Genomic DNA, 14,039 nt, shown 5'->3' on the forward strand with positions numbered 1-14,039 from the left:
TTTGTTCTCTTATTACTCCCAATTTCCAGAGGTTGAAAAAGATTAACCTGCTTGCCCAAGGTCGTGCAGCTGGTGAAAGGCAGGAGCCCAGCTCATTTCAGGCTTATCAAATCCTTGGCTTGCACTTGAAGCCCTATCCTGCCCTGCTTCCCTCAGGGAGGAGCACAAACCAGGCTCCATGGAAGTTCCCTGGCAGACTGAGAACACATGAGCTCATGAACGCAGGAGGACTTCTTTCAGTCCAAATTCTAAGCCTGAGCTAGAAATAAAGAACATTCAAGTAGCAGCAAGAACAGACAAAAACTTAAGAGTTCACAAAGCCAGTCATCCTGCAAGGATATATCAAAGGGTGTTATAAGCTTGATCCAGAAAAGTACATTATGATCACATTTTCTAAAAATATGCATTTATTTGGGGTGAGAATAAACGAGTGCTAGAATATTTAGCTGAATGCTGGAACAGACTCAGGATGGCCCCAGGGATGGGGCAGATAAGGTCCTGAGAGGCACCAGGAGTGATTCCTTCAATGGGCCATAACCATTTCCGCAAGTATGGAGACTTAAGGGATAAAAGAGACTCGGGTGAGAAAGGGCTACACCAGACAAGTCCCCCAAAATGAGAGCAGAATAAGGACCTACGAACGGAGGCAGGGAAGTTATTTGCAGCTGAGAACTTGCCGGAACCAGAAGGGAAAGAACTTAAAATGTAAGCAGCAAATGGAGCTCTAAGGAAACAGCAATTGGCCAGTGGCGTCAGGTCAGGCTTGATGCACACATGACCCAGCTGGGGAGTAGCTGCTCTTCTGGAGTGGTGAGTGGGAGCAGAGCTGTGAGGGACATGCCCAAGAGAAGGAGACAGAACAGCCTTGCCTCCTTTCAGCCTGCTCCTCTTCAGAATGGCCTCTTCTCAGTCACAGTGTGGAAACTGAGGCAGCACAGCAAACTCATTAATTACAAAATAATTCTACTTGCTTTTCTTCCTAGAACTACTTTCTGAAATATTCTCTAGGCCAGTGCTACTAGAATTATGGCTCACGGACTGACACGAGCCCACACGAGAGAAGCACCAAAAAGGAGAAAAGCATTTCAAAAACTTTTATAGCAATCTGATACTGCCGTGATATTTTTATTGTATTCTTACAAATGCACTAGTTGATAAAGGATTGGAAATTTTAAAGTAGAAAAAACCAAGTTCTTCATCACAGATGGTGTGAGAGGCACTGTTCTAGAATCCTTACACAATCGATTATATCATTATACCATCGATTATAGCTAGAAACAGTGCAAAATAAAGATTACATCAAAATAAACATTCCAGGCCGGGCATGGTGGCTTATGCCTATAATCCCAACACTTTGTGAGGCTGAGGCAGAGGACTGCTTGAGATATGGAGTTCGAGACCAGTCTGGACAACATAGTATAGGCCCTGACTCTACAAAAAAATTTAAAAATTAGGCAAGTGTGGTGGCGCACACCTGTAGTCCCAGCTACTTGGGAAGCTGAGGTAGGAGGATCTTGAGCCCGGGAGGCTGGGGCTGCAGTGAGCCACGATCACACACTGCACTCCAGCCTGGGTGACAAAGTGAGAACCTGTCTCAAAAAATAAAATAAACATTCCAAATGAAAACTTAAAAATGGGGATGAGGGGTGAGAGAGCATCAGGAAGAATAGCTTAATGGATGCTGGGCTTAATACCTAGGTGATGGGATGATCTGTGCGGCAAACCATCATGGCACATGTTTACCTAAGTAACCAACCTGCACATCCTGAACACGTACACCTGAACTTAAAAGTTGATGTTAAAAAAAAAAAAAAAAAAAAAACTTAAAAACAGAGTATCTTTCATTCAACAATGCGAAGAATATTTAAAATGTTCTCTAAACTAAGACTCTAAACATCTCATATACTAGAAAAGTGGTGGTAGGGTCTCAGCATGAGAAAGGGGAAATAATACAGAAAACATCTGAGCACATCCTGGGTAATGGGTTCCTTGAGGTCAGCATGACCACTTCCTGGCTCACTAACATGGTAGCCAAATTAGTGAACAGCTACCTGCCCCAGGACACAGAGCTAGAAAGATGTGTCTGGCTTCTAACCCAAGCTCCTTCCACCAAACTGTACTGCCTCTAAGGTAGTTGGAGGTTTCCAGGCATTTTCCAAGATCTATTCTATATATAAAGAGCAACATGATGCTAAAGTCTAGCCCTGTCTTATTCTTCCCAACAATTTCTTCCCAGAAACTATGTAACAAGCCAGTCCATATTTTCTTGAGAAATAGTGTTATAAATGGAAAACGCATTCTTTACCAAAGCTGAGCTGGTGAACGTCAATCAAGGATGCTGGCAAAGGTGTTACAACACCGGGTGAGTTGTGAAGTTAAATGACCTCCACATCCCTTTCCATTCTACCAGTCCACAAGTATAGAATTCCATCACTCAGTACCAAAGAACACAGACATGACTGGTAATGCCACAAAAGCAAAAATCCAACAAGACACAATATTTGTACACATGGCCCCCATAAAATAGAAACCTAAAATATGTAAGATACCAAATATACTATTATCATCATTGAAATATGGTTTAAACCAAAGTACAAGGCAAAATATATCTAAACATTTAATTCACATTAACTTTTGTCTTCTATGAAGTGAGAGCATCTTTTAAACTTCTCTAGCTTCTTTCTCTCCTTGAAAGCGCTTCCTACAGCAGGCAGAGGCAATCCAAGCCATTCCATTACAAGATGCGCTCAAAGTTGGGATCATTCCTCTCACAAACAATTGCTGCCTGCAGCATTTAAATATTTAAAGAACTTCAGGCAGTAAAATGAGTTTGAAAAAAAGAAAAATATCTATTTAAAGAACTTGAACTAAAAGGGTTTCAAGAATAAAAGATTATTGTGTCCAGTAATCTTCCCCAACCCCGGCCCTCCTGGAAGGGAACAGAGCAGACTGAAACAGTGAGTATGAAAGGTAGCAAGGCCAACGGACTCCTCTGCCTTGGCTGATGGGGAGGGAGGTTCATGGCTAAATACTAGAGAAAAGAGTCCCAGAGATTTAATAGTACCCAGGATTGGCCAGACCCCCACCCCTCCTCCACCTCTCCCTACCTTTATAAATCAATGGTCAGCACTAGCACTCGGGGTCTTGTTGCAGAAACCACTGAATTAATAAAGAAAGTCCCTGAGAAGTATACATATATAACACACTGAGTGTGAAGGATGCAGAAATCCAAATCCTAGCCACTCACACGGATAATCAAATTAATCACATCAACCCTCACATCAACGAATAAAGCCCTGAAATCTGCCTGGCTCCCAAAAGGCTCATGCAGGCCCTTAGCCCGATGATTCCATTTCCAAGACTCAATCTCAAGGAAATACAGAATTAAAATTCAAAAAAAGTGAAAGAGCATAAAGATATTCAACAATGTTACACGAAAAGTTAAAAACCAGAAACAATATAGATGTTCAGCAATGGGGAAGGGTTAGATAACATTAGAGGTCCATCAACAGAACATTCTGTGGTCATTAAAAAGTATTTATAGGCCGGGCGCAGTGGCTCATGCCTGTAATCCCAGCACTTTGGGAGGCCAAGGAGGGCAGATCACCAGGTCAGGAGATCGAGACCATCCTGGCCAACATGGTGAAACCCCGTCTCTATTAAAAATACAAAAATTAGCTGGGTGTGGTGGTGTGTGCCTGTAGTCCCAGCTACTCGGGAGGCTGAGGCAGGAGAATTGCTTGAACCCGGGAGGTGGAGGTTACAGTGAGCCTAGATCACGCCACCACACTCCAGCCTGGTGAGAGAGCGAGACTCCGTCGCAAAAAAAAAAAAAAAAAAAAAAGTATTTATAAAAAATTAAGTGTCCACATCAAGCTACTTCTGTTACAATACTAGGCGTGAAGATGAGGATGCAGAAGCGCATGCGCCACTCACCCCTTACTGTGCTGCTGTGCTTCTGAATTTGTGACCTCTCTATCCACCCCACTCTAGCCCATGAGGTGAGGCAGCAGGCTCCTTTCCCCGACAGCTGACCCTCCCCCTCCAGCACGCTCTGGCCACTCTCTCCTCTGGCTCTGATCTCTGCCCACTGCTCACACCTCCACCACAGAACCCATGATGTGGGACTCCTTTTTAAACCATATCTGTACCCACATCTCCCCCTACTTGATTACACTCTCAGAAGACAGAGGCTGGGGACCTATTGATCTCTGCTGTGATAGAGCCCAGGGCAAGCAGGATGTGAGGGGCTCAATAAATGTTCACTTGAACAACAACAACAAAATGCCAGTATAATCCCAACAGTGGAAAATAATGGCAAAAACTTAAGAGAAAAACACATCAAGTATATACTACATACCAAAATATTACCTACACACAGTGGAACATTACTCAGCCCTAAAGAGGCAGGAAATTCTGATACCTGCCACAACATGGATGAACCTTACAGACATTATGCTACATGAAATAAGCCAGTCACAAAAGAACAAATATTGAATGATTCCATTTAAAAGAGGTACCAAGAGTAGTCAAATTCACAGAGACAGAAAGTATGGTGCTTGTCATGGCTGAAGGGAGAGAAAATGGGAATTAGTGTTTATTAGGTACAGAGTTTAAGTCTGGGAAGATTAAAAAACTTGTAGAGATGGATAGTGATAATGGTTGCACAACAATGTGAGTGTACTTAATGTCACTGAACTGTACACTTAAAAATGGTTAAAATGGTACATTTTGTTATGTATATTTTATCGCAATTAAAAAAAATGTTACCAGTGGTTATCTCAGTGATAAGCCCATGGATGATGGTATTCTTTCCACCTCTAGACTCTAAATTTCATGATGAACATAGTTGCTTTTATAAATGACAAGGTCAATTTAACCTTAAAACAAAAAGAAAAACCCTTCTTAGTCACTTTAAAGACACTATAAAAGTGTCATGCACTTGTATCCCAGCTACTCTGGAGAATGAGGCAGGAGACTTGCTTGAGCCCAGAAGTTCAAGGCTGTAGTGTGTGATAATCACATCTGTGAATAGCTACTGTACTCCAGCCTGGGCAACACAGCAACAGCTCATCTTTAATTAAAAAAACAAAAAGTAGTTCACAATCATTTAAAATGAGAGAGAAGATAGAACTCAAGGAACTCTATCTAGCAAAACCGTAAATGGGGAGTGCAGGTTAGGTAAACAAAGAGCAAATCCTCAGTTGACCAGACAATGCCATCTGCACATACCACTCCCCAATCAGTCGGCTACCTACTGGACGACCCCACTCAGGAAAAGGAGGAAGAATGTTCGTTTATTTGCTCTTGGGCAGAGATCCAGAGGATGGAAACTGCCCTCACAGTTGGCACACTGCCTGCTGGAGGGAAAATGAGGCTCTAAAGTCAAGTCACCCTGCCACAAGCAAACCCGTCTGAAGGACTCGCCAGCACAGACACGCAGCCTCTCACACTGCAGACCTGTGTAGTGCCCCCCTTGCATGGTGCCATGGTGATTGCACACAGCATACAGGTCATAGATGTAGTCCTCAGGGTCCCTCCCGAGTCCATAGGGCCGTCTCCACGGGGACCAATGCGATGGCAAACTCCAGCTGCTCTGGCTCCTCTTAACCACATGAGGTGTCATGTCCAGGCCAGTCAACGGGAACTTGACCATGTTCTGAAGTTTCATGCGCCTGTCTCCTTCCTGTTGCAAGAAGAAAAACAAGTTCTGGTGATATTTTATTGCAAGCAGATGGCAGATCACTTTAGAGGGGAATGTGGATCCTATCAGATAAAGCGGTGTGAGTTACCTATCTGATGTTTCCCAAGACATACAAATCAGGGAAACAGATGATAGTTTTAGCTATCTAGAGGAACAGGTTTTAATATCAGCTAAGGTGGAACCAGTAAGGATCCATATAGAGGGGGTAAATGAGCTTCTCTGAGTCTTCCTTTCCTTATCTGTTAAAGGGCTTTAAAGCATTTGACTTACAAAAAAAATGACAGTATCAGGTGGCTCTTCCTGATACCTCTGTCAAAGAGACATGAAAACTAATGAAGTGATGGCTCCATGAAGGGCAAACCACAGCGCCTGGTGCAGAAGAGCCTCTTGATAAGCAGTGCCTGTTCCCCTCCACATCCTCCAACAGGCACATCACAAGGCAACACTGACTTAGCTTAACATATCCACTCAGTGGCAATCTTTGGTAATCTGTATTTTCCATTAAACCTATAGGGAAATGCTTTGAAATCCAACCATCAGTTGAAGAGATAATGACTGAATGTTTCCTGTGTCTATGGGAACTTTAAAAAATTAACCAGGCATAGATATGTCCACCCTAAGGAGCTACGTATGGGTCTGTGAAGGGAAGAAAAATGTTCATGAGAGAAAGGGACGATGGGTCCTGGGTGGTCAGGAAGGCCAGCCTGAAGAATCTGGAGTGTATCCTCTGTGGCTTTTATGGAAAAGGTGATGTCACCAGAGTTGTGGGTCAAGAACTGTGTAAGCAGTGCACAGAACATGTTAGAAATAGGAGTAATGGAGGTGAAAAATCAATTAAAATCATTGCAACGGTGACCAGCTGAAAAGCAACAAAATGTCTGAACCAGCACGCTGACAGCAAGAATGGGGAGGGGACACACAGGAGTCGATGAAGAGGCATGGCCATGCCTAGATGAGAGGGACAAGAAAGAAGAGTCAAAGAGGACACTGCAGGTTTGCCTCTGGATTGCTGGAAGGATGGTGACATGCCTTCAAAAGAAAACAGAAAGCCCAGGAAATTACTCTGTGTCTGGGGAAGGAGAAACAGCAGGCTGGGATCCAAACCCTCAGCCAGCTTTCCACCTGCAGATCCCAACGGAATACACAGTGGGTGCCAAATGCCCACTCTTCACTCCCATAGGAGCTGAACCTCAAACCTCTGTGTGAAAGCCCCAGACCTGGGGACCATCTGTGTGTTGCCCCTGATACCTCCGCCTCCTCAGACAGTCCTGAACATCTCTCCTTCTCTACTGCCACAACCTATCCCATCTACTAGCAGCCCACCCTGGATGACGGCAAGGGCCTCCTTCAGGTCTCCCCATCTTCATTCTTGTAGCCTCTAATCTGTTATCTACACAATATCCAGAATAATATTTTCAAAATACAGATTTAGTAAGGTTGCTTCTCTGCTTATAACCCTTCATCGGAATCCTACTCCACCCTCAAAGGGTTCCTTGGACAACCAGCATCCACCCACGTCTTCCATCAACTCCCGCCACTGCCCACCCCTCTGGACTGCCTGCCCACCTGGCCTGCTCCCAGCCTCTCGTGCAGGCTGTGCTTTCTCCACTGTCGGGCTTTGCACACACTGCTCTCTCTGCCCCCGTGTGGGAGATCCCTGCTTCCACCTCACCTAGTAAAAGCTTGCTCATCTTTCAGATACAAACTAAGAGCCAGGCCTTGTGGAGTCCGCTAATGTTTACTTCCCATTTACCTCTTACAATGAGACTGTCTAGACAATCCTAACCTCAGGGAATACACAGCCTTTTTGGAAAAACTGACTCACAAAGCAATACAATTCAAAGCAGATTTTCTTTGTATTTATTTATGACTCATCTCCCCAACCATACAACAGCTTCTCAGGAGCAGAACACCCATATTACATTAGGTAGAAATAGAATTCTACCTCCCCAAGAAAGGATCTCTACTTAGTTCTTTTTAAATCCCAGAGTACACTTAACAAAATTTAGGCACGACATTTACAAGTCAAGTAAAACATCTGCAATCTGAACTAAAATCAAACTTTGCCTTGGGAAAGAACAAAACATTACCCTAAACACAGGGGCAAAAGTGTGTCTATAACATACACAGACAGGACTCACTGGATCAAACAGGTGTACCAAAGAACCCCCACAGAGCCCATCAGCAGGGGGCATAAGAAACTTGTCACAACTTGTTTGTTCCTGAGGATAAAGGATTTCCATACCTGCCGAAATCTCTTTAGATGTATAATAAGCACATCAGGCAGAGTCCAGAGGCTTAACGTAATGCTTCCCTGCTGCAGCTGCTTACAGTGTGGGCAACGCCAGGCATCATCGGGGGCAAGCTGAAAACAGAAGCATGACTCCCGTTAAGTGCCACTTAATGCAAGACCGTGTTACGGCTGGACTAATGCCTTAGCCAGGGCATGGTGCAACTCAAAATCTCTCTGTAAACTGCAGATGCTGGGCATCAATGGAATAACACAATCAAAAGTGGCCAGAGCTGGCACCCAAACTCTAAACAGATTCTGGTTTGTTGAATAGATTATCCCTCAAAGAGGAACAACTAAATCGGTAAATACTGTATAAATGTTAAATATGTTACTTTCTTTCCTTTTTTTTTTTTTTTTTTTTTTTAAACAGAGTGTCACTCTATCACCCAGGCTGGAGTACAGTGGCGTGATCTCGGCTCATTGCAACCTCCACCCATCAGGCTCAAGTGATTCTCCCACCTCAGCCTCTTCAGTAGCTGGGACCACAGGCACGCATCACCACACCCAGCTAATTTTTGTATTTTTGGTAGAAACGGGGTTTTGCCATGCTGCCCAGGTGCTCTTGAACTCGTGAACTCAGGCGATCCATCCACCTCAGCCTCCCAAAGTGCTGGGATTACAAGCGTGAGCCACTGTGCCCGGCCAGATGTCACTTTCTATGTGCCATGCACTGCTCTGGATACTGGAATTATTTAGTGATCAAGACAGATGGAGTACCTGCTCTCATGGAGCATATACTGTCTCAATTCTGTCCCTCACTTCCTGTCCTCCAGCCATACTGGCTTCATTCCTGTTTGACAGTCTTGCCAAAGGGCTTTTGCTTCCTCCTCCAGGAACTTTGCTTCCTTTATTTACTTGTTCCACTAGACTACAAACAGCATGAAGGCAAAAATGTTGTTTATGTTGGCCCCTGCTACTTCTTCAGTACCAGTACGATACCTAACATGGTATGTACTCAAAAAACACCTACTGAATGAATGAGCCCCTGTTAAAAGGTATCCTGCTACCATTCTAGATCAGTGAGATGTGTTGTGGAATACCAGTGCTGCCATCTAGTAGATTTGCTCATCCATTATCTTTGTGCCATTATCAAACATCTCCAAAGTCATTTAAAAAAAAAAAAAAAGCTAAACAGGGCAAGGTGTCATAGAGAACCTACAGTCAACCAATTCCAAAGCCAACTATTTCATAATTGAGTGCAAAACTGGGGGGGGCGGGGGAAGGGGTGAAAAAAAAAACCCATGTCTTATGAAAAACTATTATTAAAGAAACTAGCTAAAAACAGTGTGGGGGAGAGAAGACTCACTGGAAATACAAAAGCTATTTTCAAATATTCGAACAACAGACAAAAATAATATTAGGACTTCTGAGTCATAATGAATTTAAGACAGAGAACAACTGTTGGCTATAATAACCAGTGGACATATTTCAGGTTAACTTCAGTCACCATTAGAGCCATCCAGAGAAAACATGGTCTATCTCTGTCTTAAGGAGGCAAACTACCTCATAACAAAAGATACTCAAACTCAGGCTAAGCAATCACCTATTTGAAATTAAGTAGAAGAACCCAACCACTAGAATAAAAGAGTTTTAATGTCCCCTTCAATCCTGAAATTGCATGACTCCCTCTATTTAAGAGTAAAGAGTTACAACTAGTAGTCAAAATTATGATCCTAGATATCAATGCAAGGTTAGATGACTCCAAGTACTCTGGTCAATGTTTATAAGGTGCATAAAAATCACACAGGCCTGGGCCCCACCCAAAGAGGCTTATTTATCCATCTCTCTGTCCATCCATTCATTTAAATACTTACTGGGTCCCTACTACCTGCAAAGCCTTGCCGTCTACTTTCTGGTCTATATCTGCACTGTTCAATATGGGACCCACTAGCCACCATGTGTCTGCTGAGCACTTGAAACATGACTAATGCAACGAAGGAACTGAATTATTTACTTCACTTAATTTTAATTAATTTTTAAAATTTAATTAATTTAAATTTAAATAGGTCCTGGCACCTATGTTCTTAGTACCAAAAAGTCAAGAATCACTGTTTAAGTTACTAAGGAAAAGATCTTAAAACTTCTAAATTGAGAAAGAAAATCACCAAAACTTGATCATTAACCATTAAAAAGAACTATGAAGGTTCATTTCCAGAGTACTTCAATTAATCACGGTTTTCTAGAAACTTACAACTTCTTGTTAAAGTCCTAAAAGCAAGAGCATTAAGATGCTCATTACATGTGCAGACTTACATATATGCAAAATCCTGCAGCGACTTCTGGGGCGTGATTTGTTTCTCCACTAACACCTTGTCATGCCCCACTCCCCACTGCCCTGAGCAACCAAGAAATGCTGCCCAGTCTCTTACCCGCTCCTCTTTGGTGTACAGTTGGAAACACTGGGATAAAGTGCAGGTTTGAGGCTGATGATGACGCTCCCTTTGCAGACGAACACTTTCTGCATCAGGAATATACTCATCCTCGGTATTTACAAACAAGCTGCAATTAGGGGGAAAAGCATCTATCAGGGAATGTCTTGCAAAACAGAAGGAAAAATACAATTATGGCTTCATGAAGTGACTACAAACCCATAACCAAAGGAAAAAAAAAATCAATGTGTAAGAAAACAAAAGTAGTGACCCAACTTTTCTATATTCCAAAATGTTCTTGAAAAGTTATCTGTATACAAAGTTATTTCCAGAACTAACTTGATTTTTCCGGGTTTGGCCATGAACTGTACTGGTTAAACCACATATTCCTGTCCTTTACATCTAAGAACATACATCTGACATTGCTTTCTAGAATTAACGGGCCTGTAATAAAAATCAAAGTAAATTGAACCTATATAGTAGCTAACGAGTATACAGCTTCTCTTTCAGCAGTGAACAAATGTTCTAAGGTTCTGGGATTGGGAAGAGAGAATGTATAGGAAAGGAATAATAAACTGCTTAAATAAAGGGTTAACAACACACCTGGATACTTAGCTAAAGAGAAGAGAGATTTGTGTTTCAGCTCATTTAACATATCAAAGGTGTGCTATAAAAATGATAATTAAAACAATGTTTCTATAAATACTAACTTTAAAAATACTCACAAATCTCTTGTCTCCTTGTCCCACTCGACTACTAATTTCACATGAGCGGTGCCACCTGGTCCACAAGATTTTAATGCCCTATAGAACCAGGGAAGTGGAGAGGGAAGCCACATATTATTTTCTAAACAAATGATTTTACTTAATGTGATTATGTCCTACCCGAAATCATAATTTCGGGTGATTAATGAAAATCTTCATCGTAGTTCCCCATCAGAAAAAAGTTTTCAGCAAGACCACTATAACCACTGATTTAATAACTACATTTCAACTAAACTGAAAAACCCTTAAATTAAAAAGCCCAATACAGTATTAATAATAAAGAGGTTGGAAGAAATTTAGTGTCATGTTATAAGGTTGATGATCACTCTCAGATAGTCATTATGACCTTCCCAACTTCTTGCCCAATTTTTCACCCACCCAAACAGACAATGGTAGTCCCCTGGGAACAAAGTCACCCCTTGCACCTTTCCACCTCTCCACCAACATGCCATGCCTGCTCTAGACTGCACCCTTCTTCCTCCTTCCTCCAAAGCTACCCCCGTCCCAAGTTCACTGGCTCCTTGCCATCTCCTGAGAAACCCAGAACTCAGTTAATATTACCTATCTCATCTTGTTTATGTTATGCAATATTTTGGATTGTTGTCTACTAACTCTCATCTCTAAACCCAAACAGTGAGCTTTCAAGCAGGACCATGTTGTATGCTTTTTTAGAATCCTGAAATATAGGCACTACAATATTTGTTGAAAAAATCATTATAATTTTTATTATAAAAAATGTGAGTTTTCATATGTATATTATATATTCATAGACACATAGTGTGTATATATGTATATTATTTTATTAATACAATAGAGTATTATAACAGATTTAGCACAGAGGTAGCAGAGTAGAGTGACTAATTCTATGGGGCAGGTTGCCGGGGGTGGGAGGAGGAAGAGTATAAAAAAGGGCTTAAAGGAAAGGAATTACGGACAGAGGAAACCACACATGCAAAGCACGCATATAAAATAGTATCGCCTGTTCAAACAATCATCTGTACTTTAATGCTGCTGAAAGTTTGGGATAGTGGGGAGAGGAAGAGCAAAGCCTGACAAAAGTAAGCGGAATTCAAACCGTGAAGAACTTCTTACATTGTGGAACACGGGCTTTATTTTTTAGGCCACAAGTTGCCATATAAGGGTTTTAAGGAAGAATGTGGCCTGATTAGAACGTTACTTTACAAAACTTCATTCCTGGTGAATATGAAAGTGTAATTTATCTACAGTCCTAGGACATAGGTTAATTTGCTTTCCTAACCCAAGTCCTCCAGGGCTTTTCTTATTTCAAGAAAGATCATCAAACATACACCCAAGCACAAATCAAAAGTAAAATAAGTACTTAATTTCGAAATAAGCCTAAAGAACCCTGCACACTTATGTGGAAATTATATAAGACATCACTTGAAATCACACATGAATATGTGTGAGATTCTAAAAGGTAATTAAAAAAAAATTTTTTTTTTACCTTTCTACTGTTGGGTGGCACAAGGGCTGCTCCTCCTGGGGCAGCAAATATGTTATTCCAACAACACTGACCACACGCAAGCTGAATGGACACACCTGCATCAGATGTTAGATGAGAATTAAGCCAAATTTTTCTTCAAGGGCATCTATTTCACAGTGGCGTTTCCAAAACAGATTAGAGTTACAGTAAACTGTTTATTCTGCAAAATGCTTCACTATAAGATTCTATAAGGTTGTTGAGCCACTCTAATACACTTTAAATATTATTTACCCAAATGCGATTTACGTATCAAATATGTTATGCAAGACAAGTAACACATTGCCTTTACTAAACATCAGCTTAATGGTCTTCCACGGATACCTTAACATAGTAATAATTTTTAAAATATACAGATAGACATTCTACTAAAGCCTTTCCAAGCTGATCATGTATTGAACATTATTAGATAAATATTATAAAGGAATATGCAGCAGTTCAAGGAAAACCTTGCAGTGGCTAGCTCTTTCATAAAATGAGGGATAAATTCTCAGTCCTGGAAATCCAAACACAAGAAACTCAAATTTCATTGTAATGTTTGTTTCTTCACTGAGTATATACCCATGCTATGCTGGAATATCAAAATGCTTACAAACCTGAATGCAAACCGTGGGCCTCAAGAAATACTTCATCTTCTCCAAGATTTCCTTCTGCAGAAGGTCCCAAGCTATTGTCTTCTCTAAGTGCAGCACAAAAGGCAGTCCAAATCTAACACACATCAACAATGTAATCACCTTTAAAGTACGGTAATTCCTTTAACACTGTTATCTTTTGTTCTTGATCTCTTAAAACGGAATCACAATATAATTGGCTTTAGGACAGTTCTCAAAATAAAAGAAACAGGAAATTTAATGGTAACTCTTCATAAGGAGATGAACAGCTTGGATTTCTAAATGAAATTTAATAGCCAATACACCAAAATGGCTTCTAGGGGAGTACGGTGCTAGGACAGCAGGTGGCAACGGGGCAGGATCAGTGAAGATGGAGAGCACAGGGGGTGGGAGTGGACATGAGCCTGGCAAACAGCACAGGTCGAACTCATAAGGGGTTGGGTGCCAGAGGACAAGATAGGGCTGGAAGGTCTCACAGACAGGCAGCCACATTCTTGAGTCTCTGACAACACGGGAGGCACTGGCAAGCAAGTGACAGTGAAAGTCAGCTCCAGAGCTATGTCCCACAGAGTCCAAGCAGTACTGTGGTTCTTGGCCTCAGCTGCACAGACCGAAGACCAAAATCACGAGAGGAGCTTTAGAAAATAATGATGCCCAAGTCCAGCCCCCAGAGATTCTGATGAAATCAGTCTGGAATATGATCTGAGCACTGAGATGTTTTTAGGGCCTCCCTGGGTGGTTCTAATATGCAGCCAATGTTGAGGACCACTATCCTAGACTCAACTCTCATCCACGCC

The 14,039-nt window shown here is 41.9% G+C and overlaps 1 protein-coding gene across 4 annotated transcripts in view; it reads right to left on the minus strand.

The window, feature by feature from the left end:
- Positions 1-14,039, minus strand: part of USP31 (ubiquitin specific peptidase 31) — an 88,199-nt gene that overhangs the window by 13,099 nt on the left and 61,061 nt on the right. For all 4 annotated transcript variants that reach the window (XM_016929620.3, XM_016929623.4, XM_016929624.4 and 1 more), the window contains 6 exons: positions 13,228-13,339; positions 12,596-12,690; positions 11,092-11,169; positions 10,367-10,496; positions 7,950-8,069; positions 5,461-5,686 (listed from right to left, as the gene is read on the minus strand). In XM_016929620.3, coding sequence (XP_016785109.1) covers positions 5,461-5,686; positions 7,950-8,069; positions 10,367-10,496; positions 11,092-11,169; positions 12,596-12,690; positions 13,228-13,339 — 761 coding nt within the window. The remainder of the gene's footprint in view (positions 1-5,460; positions 5,687-7,949; positions 8,070-10,366; positions 10,497-11,091; positions 11,170-12,595; positions 12,691-13,227; positions 13,340-14,039) is intronic.

Source organism: Pan troglodytes, chromosome 18 (genome assembly GCF_028858775.2).
Source record: "Pan troglodytes isolate AG18354 chromosome 18, NHGRI_mPanTro3-v2.0_pri, whole genome shotgun sequence".
Classification (NCBI taxonomy): Eukaryota; Metazoa; Chordata; class Mammalia; order Primates; family Hominidae; genus Pan; species Pan troglodytes.